The sequence below is a fragment of the Genypterus blacodes genome, unplaced genomic scaffold (assembly GCF_046128005.1).
Source record: "Genypterus blacodes isolate CSIRO-AG114 ecotype Tasmania unplaced genomic scaffold, CSIRO-AGI_Gbla_v1 ptg000120l_1, whole genome shotgun sequence".
Taxonomy (NCBI): domain Eukaryota; kingdom Metazoa; phylum Chordata; class Actinopteri; order Ophidiiformes; family Ophidiidae; genus Genypterus; species Genypterus blacodes.
In genome coordinates this window covers 2,383,081-2,391,972 of record NW_027466923.1, presented here as the reverse complement: position 1 = coordinate 2,391,972, position 8,892 = coordinate 2,383,081, and the positions used below count along the sequence as shown (strand labels likewise).

Sequence of the window (8,892 nt, the reverse complement as noted above, 5' to 3'; positions counted from 1 at the left end):
CACACACACACTCTGCTATCCGTGGCACTCAGACACACACACACACACGCACTACGCCTCCATCCGTACCCCTTACCCCCGCCTGAGGCAGCTCTGCGACATCAAAAGGAGCTAAGCACTTTGCATCGTGGGTAAGATCTGAGAGCGTGACGGCTACAGAGTCTTTAGTCTCATTAAAGAGTTCTTGAGCTGCAGCTCTCACATTAAAGAAACTTCTTTCTGTTCTTCCTCCTGGTGCTGCTACCACACGTGACGCATCTCAAACGTGAAACAGAGAGGGGATGCAAGTCGCTCTCTTCAGATTCGCAAACGGGACGTGAAGCCATTTGGCCAATAACAAAACAGAGGGATGACATTTTAAGTTCAAGTTTACTTAAAAAAGGTTTATTTGTTGACATTGCACTTTAAAATGGCTTGTGAAAAGACAAAGAGCTCAGTTCATAATTTTAATATGAGCTGCTTGTGAGGACAGATTAGGTTAAGAGTTAAGACGGTGAACAGCAAACTACACCCAGTAGTATACTCTGCACCTTATACATTTATTTACATCAGAAAGCAAAGAATGAAAGTGAAGGACAGGTTATGAGCTTCATAAATATACTCAGCTTGCAGAGATAAATATCTGATGTTATATCGTATATTTGCGTTAGACGTGTTCTATATTCCTTTGATTGGCAACGGCTCCCCTGGATGTTCCGTATCTGTGTGATTCCCATATGTTCTCTGATGTTTTGCTGCGGCTCAGTAGCGTCTCTGCAGATGGCTGCTTTACAGTCGAGAGACGTGATGCTCTGCGTGGCCTCGAATCTCTACTGCACGTGTATAATGCGATGCTGAACACAGCTCTTAATGCTAATGATTGATATCCTTATGTTGTGCCAGTCTGCACGGTGGGGGACAGGAAGTTGCTACCCCACCCCTTTCCTAAACTTTTCCCTTTACATGACTTGTGGTTCTCAATCCTGATCCTCAAGTACCTCAACACTTCGTCTAACTTCCATCTCTCAGGACTTCATCAAGACTTGGTGACTCCTGGAATGTGATTGGGTAATTAACACTGACTCAGCAAATCAGGACAATCTGTAATGTGGTGGTACTTGAGAACCCCCCCCCCCCATCCTAATCTCTCTCCTGGCAGGTTTACACGATGCCCAGGATGCGAGCCACCCACCAGCGACAGGGCATGATGACCCTGCACGCCACCCTGCAGCCTTGGTAGTTGTAGGGCCATGGGTGGTAACCTCCCAGGGGCTCGCAGATCCTCTGGCAGTGGGTGTAGCTCCGGCGGCACTCGGAGCAGCACACGCCCTGGTGGTCCAGCATGGGGTCGAAGGTCATGGTGCTCTCCTCGCCTTCCAGACCCCTCTGAGAGGAAACGAGAGAGGAGAGTAAAGGTGAGTACGAGCCTGTTTATGTGTCATTCAGCCCAGCGATGTGATCTTTCAGGGATTTGGTGGCAGATAACGCTTGTTTCAGACCAATTAAAAACAGATTCCCGACAGGCAGGATAGGGGAGGAGGGGAAGTTGTCAGATGTGGGTTTTTGTTGTCAAATATTTTCTTTTCCAGCGCATACGGCTCGTACGACTCGTACGGCTCGTACCGCTCGTACCGCTCGCTACTTTCCCCCCTCTGTGGCTGTCAGGAGCTGTGGTGGGGGTTGGGGGATGTTTCATCCTCGGGGGGGTAGGAAGAGAGGGGGATTAGGAAAACTGGGGCCCAACATTAGGGACAAGGAAGGGTGGGTGGGTGAGGGAGACGGAGACGCATGTGTAGCAGTCTGTGTGTGCTCAGCGGGGCAAAGGGGACGCAGCCGAGACGGGGGTCTGGTGGAATTATTCATACAGCCTGGATGCTGAAAGAACAGATTTAAATGGGCTTTTCTAAAGAGCGCTGTCACATCAGACAGCCATGCATAGAAAAAGCATCCACAGAAAACACACACACATGCTCAGATTTGCAATGACAGTCCCTGGCCCTCTGCTGTGACCTCGGCATCTGCTGCCGCTCACACAGCTGTGAGAAAGTTTCCTCTTGGAATGTTTCCTCAGGTAGCCCTCAGATGTGAACAGACAGCTGTGAGTCCTCCATAACGAGATGTAAGCAAGACTGAATGTTACAGAAAATGTGTGAGTTTATCTGTGTGTGACTCACCTGATATGGGTTCTCCGGGTTGAATTCAGCTTCTATGTCCTTTTCCTCCTCAGTTCCAGCTGCCTGGCGGCGCTGGCGGGGGGCTGCCCTCCTCTTCCTTTGTCCGCCTGCACACATCATACTCTCAGTCTCTGACAGCAGGCCTAATTTAGGAATGCAGTGCTGCTAATATGACACTATTCCTGATTGCAGAGATTTCTATGGCACAGAATTCTGTTTTGTGAATTTTTTGACCTGGCAGCTGGCAAAAAATTATTCATTCGGCTGGTTGGAAATCCTCATCTGACTCATCTTCAAAAGTGAGGATGAGTGAGTCGTATGCGTGCAATTATCTTAAGATTTAACCGTGAACTGCCTGGGTATTTACCAGTCGTGTAGGTGGGACGGAGCCAGAAGATTGGCAGATCTCCACACAAGTCTTTGATTTTGTTGCTGAGGAAGGCGGAGTCAGAGAGAGGGCTGCCAGCCGCAACCCAGATCAGATGGTCCTCAAATTTGGCCGGCATCACCTCGTCCTCCTACATGGAGAAGAGGATGGTGAGGAGGGAAAAGATGTGATACCCCCCTAAACAATGCAAACAAACATTATGGAGAAACCTGAAAGCCCTGCTGAAGGTTTGGAATCTCATGTATTTCTGTAGTATTTACCGGAAGTTGCACACACTTTGCGTTTTCCATTCTCTCCCAGTCTAATTCGCATTAATGCTGTGTTGTTAATGCTCCTTAAAACAATATAAAAGCGAGGAAAAGGACGCCCTGAGGCTTTAGTAGAGAGATTCTCCCGTGTGCTAACATTTAGTGATATGCACAATGTCAGGACTCATCAAGATCTGAGGGAGGGAGAAATTAGATGGTCTAAATATACGGCTGATAAACTAATGAGCTTTTAAGGAGATGGACTCTGTAAACATATATAATCTATATCCACAGCTTGCAGGTAAAAAAGGGGGGGGGGGGGGGGGATTCTGTTGGGATGCAGTTGCCTTGAGGCTTTTGTTGAAGTCTGCACAGCACCATAACCATGTTTGGAGAGTGTTATCCTCCAACCTTTCAGAAATGATGTTTTTTTCCAGCTCAAATGATTTGCTGCAGGGACAAATAAAAGCGAGGGTCCTTCTCCACTACACCACTGATAAGAGTTTATCTGACCCACTCTCTGTGTGTGTATCCGTGTGTATGTGTGTCCGCGTCCATGTGTGTGTGTGTTTCCGTGTGTGTGTGTGTGTGTGTGCGTGTGTGTGCGTGCTCTCTCTTCTAACCCATATTTGCCATCACTCTAAATTATAGCAAATGACCAGCCTGCAGCAACCATTACAGCAACATCCCCCCCCCCCCGTCTCTACACACTCCCGCTCGCTCGCAGACACAACAAAGACATGATAGAAACCATCATTTCTGACTCAAAGTCAGCCAGTAAGCACAGATATACACACACAAAAGCACAAATGTGAAGTAAACAACCATTTATGAGGCACAGAGGCAATAAGAGCAGCCCTTCATGATAATTAATTGTGTGCTTGCGAGCGTTTGTGTGTGTGCGTGTGTGAGTGTGTGTGTGTGTTTATGTGTACGAGCGTTCATGATGGCAATTATGGGTGATGTGGATGTCAGGCGTATGCAGGCCTAAATGATTGTAATTATCAGACAGCCTCAATTCAGCAATCAGAAGCTGCGTGTGTTGCGATAATAATTTGGTGGTAGTAGTACTTTAGACTGCTTGATATGTTTTTAGCCCGAATAATGGAATACATTATGTTTCTCTCTCTGAGTGGCCTGTTGCTAAACTTGGCTGTTAGAAAGTGATGGGGGAAATACACACAAATGTAATGTGTGTGTGTATCCGTCCTACATCATTGACTCTGGTGCTTTACACAAATACCTCAACTCACGCTGCTGTGTGGTGCTAAGAGATGAGTATTATTAGAGGAAATTAGTAGTTGTAGTACAGCATTGTAATACATACTTGAGTGGAAACACGTAGTATTTTCATTTTCTTGTTCCCTTCCCCTGAAAATTCCATATTTACTTTTAACAGTTAAAGTAAGTACATGTGTTGTGACTGTTCTTTTACTTGTACTTATATACTAAACCCACACTTCTACCTATAAGTTAATATTTTTAATCTGCAGGGGATATGACTTGACATAAGATCATCGGGTGTTGCTGTTGCCGGGCAGAAACCGTCTCTGTCTCATCCTTATTTTAAGGGAAAGACATTGTCACTCTTAAACTAATTGGAAATCATATTAAAATTGGAGATCTCCATTGTATGTGAATAGAATTTGTAGAATCCAATTCCAAATTTCTGGAATAGTTTTCCCACTCTTAATGTTGAAGGTTTCCATAAAGGAACACTCAGGAAGAGGACAGGAGACGTACATTGTATATGATTGATGACTCGGCATCCATGTTGAGGTATAAGTTTAAGTATTTTTATATTTTAATAGTATCACTCATTAACCCTGAGATGCAAACACCAGCCTATATATTTCCTTAATGTGTGTTATCATTATCAGACTCTACACGTCTAGTATCACTCAGGCTGTATCTTAAAGATGTTGACTCATAATGCTAGTAATCTCTCTCGGATACAAAGACAGGCTCACCAGGTCGAGGGTCATGGAGTCCTTGCTGAGAGCCTCCACGTCAGGCAGGCGAGCTTTGACCTGAGGCTTGATGTAGCACTTCTCCCCTCCTGAAAACCGGATGCCAGTGATCCCCTGGTGAAGTCACGGGAGGTTGAGGTAAGCAACACAAATCTAGACATTAGAACACATAACTAAAGAGAACAAGGTCAATACATTTAGATAGAGTATGGAGCACTGGTGCATTGTGGGGCTTGTATGCACTCATGGGGACATTATGAGTAAAACTTTTCAAAGCTGAACTTCACTGAATGCTTGAGCTAATCATTGCAATTTAATTAAAGGTCAGAGAAACCGCACTCTGACCTTGATGAGATTGACTGGATGACTTCCCCTCTCTCTGATTGGCCCATGGGGTCTCTGCTGTCTCTCTGGGGATCAAACATGTCCTCTCCCTCTTAACTAAATCTAATTTCTCCAACCCTGCTATGACCCAATTTCCCCACAAGGGCCTTTAAAGTTTCAGTGGATCTCATTGAATTCCACCCCAAGTCTGAAGTTACCATAGAGTCGCTCACACCACTTACAACTGCTGTTCAGACGTTTCTCTCTCCTGCTGCTCTGCTGGAGTCAAACATGAAATTTTAAGCAGTTTTTCCACCCAGCGTAATGCACGATTAATGTCAAATTTAAATATGAATAGCTGTGTGCGAGAGGTGAACATATGCCTGGTAAACCTAATTTTGAAAGCTTAAACTATTGTAAATTCGACGGTTTGGGCTGAAAGCAGTAGTAGAAAATGAAAAGTGAAGCTTTTTATTGGGCTACGGTGCAGAAACAGGCACATTGGTCTCATTATAAAGCCTTTATTTTGCCTCCAGCTCCCATATGAAGTTATACAAGTAAGCAAACTCTCAACTAAGGTAGATCAACCTCCATAAGACATCAACAACCAAGTCTAGTATCCTTCCAATCTTGAAGGATACAAACCAGCCTGTGTCTTGTTTATGTGGTTTGAGGGCTGAGCAGCTTTTCAGGCCACACTCCAATGCATTAGTGTAATAGAGTGTCCAAAATGTTTTTTATTGATATATGTCAACCAGTTATAGGCATAATAACAGTTGTTAGTAGAAAGTAAAGATAAATGAAGATAAATCATACATTGTAAGTGTAAACATCCTTCTTGCCTTACAGAGATTCAATTTCATTCAGTTATTCAAATTAGCAATTCAGTGTCAAGTGTTTTTTTTGTTGTTGTTCCAGTTTGACATGAAAATAACTGTATTCATCAGCCGGCACTGCATATTCTTAGAATAAATGTGTAACAATCTCTCCTATCCTTAGTCCTTACTTCCTTCCACCTACAGTGTGAAACCTGACACCTCTCTGAGCCGCTGGAAGGCAGGAGTGGGAGGGCGGCTGCATTTGGCTACAGTGAGTAGTTTATCATTTACATGTTGCTGAAGTTTATACCAAACTGGTTGAAAACAGACTGAAGGAACTGAGCTTTATTTAATATTCGGGATTCCAACTTACAATCTCAAAATCATGGACTTCCACGGCTTCATCTGTCCCGCTGCCGGTGCTGAACCTCTCCATGTTATTGGTTGTATCGATCTCCATCGTGCCTTCCTCCACTTTGCCATTGATGCTCATGCTGTAGTGGACATTGTAGATCTGCAGACACACACACACACACACACACACACACACACACAAAGACACACACAGTAAGCTTCAGACTGGCATGTAAGGTATGAGCTCCCTCTTCACCCACCCCCAGCCTCTCTCTCTCTCTCTCTCTCTCTCTCTCTCTCTCTCTCTCTCTCTCTCTTTCTCTCTCTTTCTCTCTCTTTCTCTCTTTCAGCAGTCACCCTCTCTTCCTCTCATCTAAATCCACTTTCCTCCCTAATTAGGAGGAATAACACAGTCCTGATTGATCACTGCACTTTGGACCTTTCTTCATTCAGGTGTTTACGTCAGGAACAGTTGCCAGGATCAGTGTGTACTGTAAAGCAGAGTTCTCCCTCCTGTCTCTCACACCTCTTGCCCCTAGAGCGTCGGCCGGACCAGAGAGGGGCCTCCACCCCACCTCCACCCTGTAAGGATCCCCCTTCACACACACACACACACTCTCACAACGACTCCATTCACCAAGCTTTGCCTCAGACTGAACCGAAGAAACTTCTGTGTTTGATTTTCATTTTACATATTTGCCTCCGCCATAGAATTCATTCATTCATTTCGAAATGAATAATCTCTTTTGACTTTAAACAAGCAAATCTTCCCCACTGACTCAACATAATTGCACTTGTTTCCACTTCACCACCTCTTATTCATTTCCTTGAAACAAAGTGACACTATTTTTATAGAATGAGCCTATTAGCCAACTCCAGAATAATTGTAAAAGTCAATTTTGCAGTTGATATTTTTCCTCCCCTAGATCATATTAGATCTTCAATGTCTTATTAAAAACTGTAATCTTCTTATGCAATGTAATCAACCACTCAGTCAACAATAGAGGTCATTCACTCCACTCTCTTACGTGCTTCTCGTTGTTGTTCCAGAAGTAGAAAGCTCCGACGGCCCCCAGGAGCAGCAGCAGGGCCCCCGCGATCAGGACCGCGATCCCGGCCTTCAGCAGGCGCCCGGTGGCGGTGGGTTTCACGGCCACGGCGGAGTAAGCCTGCAGTCAACACACACACACACACACACACCAAAGACATGTCCACTGGCTGTCACAACTTCTAATTGCCTGATCAAAACACATGCTGAAAGTTAAACGTATAACTTCCGTACGTATAACACCGAAACAAAAGTAACCAGCGCGTGACGTCATAATAATAAATAAGTGAATTGATGGTGATATAGTTTAGTTTATTAGTCCCCCAATCATCAAACCCCGTCTCTTGTATGAAGCCCCTTGACCTGGTCCCCCCGCTATACCGGGACACACGAGCTCTGTGTATCCGCCTGTAAGCACTCACCGGCGGCATGAACTGCTGCAGGTCCTCCGGTCCCGCTGAGGCGATCGGTACTTTCTCTGAGCTCCCGGCCATGACTGGAACCAAACACCTGAGGAGACCCAGTCCACTAACTCTAACTCTCTCGCCCTCCCTCCTTTCTCTCGCTCCTTTCCTCCCTCCTTCTCTCTCTGAGGAGGAAGAGGAGGAGGAAGATGAACACTCCTGATTATTCACACAGGTCGTGTTTTATGACGCTTCACCGGGGTTGGCCGTGTGCCCAGCGGACACGGGCTGAGAGGCTCGGATGTCTTGAGGGACCTCACATGCCATCAGCGGCGTTCAATCAGCGGGAACAAACAAAGACGGACAAATCCGCTTACCTCCTGCGTTTTTGATTAACAAAATAAAAGACGCAGCCACACATTTACCTAAACACATTCCCCCCTTTAAATTAGACGAGTTGCGTTACTGCAAGATCATCGGAATTTAATATAATCCATTATTAGGCCAAAGATAGATCTGTAATCTGAGTTTATGACCAAAGTGATGACTGACGAGGAATAGATGCGGGACATTAATGCTCAGACCTGCACAGGAAATGAGACAGTCTCCTCAAATCACCCTGGAGCTCATAGATGTCTCTGCCTCTCTTCCTCTCCCTCTCTCTGTTTCACACACTACATTCACACACACTAGAGGTCAGGGGGTTACAGCGATGGAATGTCACATGTTTTCTCTAGCTCATAAGGAGCATAGGTGACGGTACAGTGCAGAAACGGCAGCTTGTGAGACAGACAGGGAAGTTGTCTGCCCCTCCAGTTTCCTTTATTAGTGTCCACATCACCGAATCAGCTGCTAAAACGTCTTGCTGTGTCGGATTATAATTGGAAGTTTGGTAAGAATGGGATGTATTGTGTGTATTTGTCCTTCTCGCCCATTATTGCGTCAGACTGAAGCCTCCTGATGTCCCTGCAGACCAACATTATGCACCTTTTACACACACGTGCTGTCGCCTATTCGTGTACATTTCATGTGCTGAATAATTTATGGATTACATCATACACTTTCGATATGAAACCTTGATAACCTTTGTATAATTGATGGATTCTTGTAGGAGCATAAATCCTAATTTTTAAGCAGTAAAACTCCATTAAGTTCATGAAAGAGAATCGCACATTGGGGATTTCT

General features: G+C 45.1%; 1 protein-coding gene across 1 annotated transcript; it reads right to left on the bottom strand.

Annotated features, from left to right (window-relative positions):
* Positions 1 to 267: 267 nt before the first annotated feature.
* LOC143010132 (leukocyte cell-derived chemotaxin 1-like) lies at positions 268 to 7,964 on the bottom strand. The gene is made up of 7 exons (XM_076162328.1): positions 7,726 to 7,964; positions 7,284 to 7,424; positions 6,275 to 6,415; positions 4,760 to 4,873; positions 2,521 to 2,671; positions 2,154 to 2,260; positions 268 to 1,365 (listed from the first exon to the last, which is right to left on the bottom strand). Exons 1-7 carry the CDS (start codon positions 7,795 to 7,797, stop codon positions 1,141 to 1,143), a joined length of 951 nt encoding a protein of 316 aa, XP_076018443.1. The 5' UTR covers positions 7,798 to 7,964; the 3' UTR covers positions 268 to 1,140.
* Positions 7,965 to 8,892: the final 928 nt, after the last annotated feature.

Excerpts from the sequence above, each read along its gene's own strand:
- LOC143010132 (XM_076162328.1), bottom strand. The coding sequence starts at position 7,797 with ATGGCCGGGAGCTCAGAGAAAGTACCGATCGCCTCAGCGGGACCGGAG. Across the intron at positions 7,425-7,725 it reads TGCAGCAGTTCATGCCGCCG|GCTTACTCCGCCGTGGCCGT; the intron begins GTGAGTGCTTAC and ends TGTTGACTGCAG. Across the intron at positions 2,672-4,759 it reads ACTCCATGACCCTCGACCTG|GAGGACGAGGTGATGCCGGC; the intron begins GTGAGCCTGTCT and ends TTCTCCATGTAG.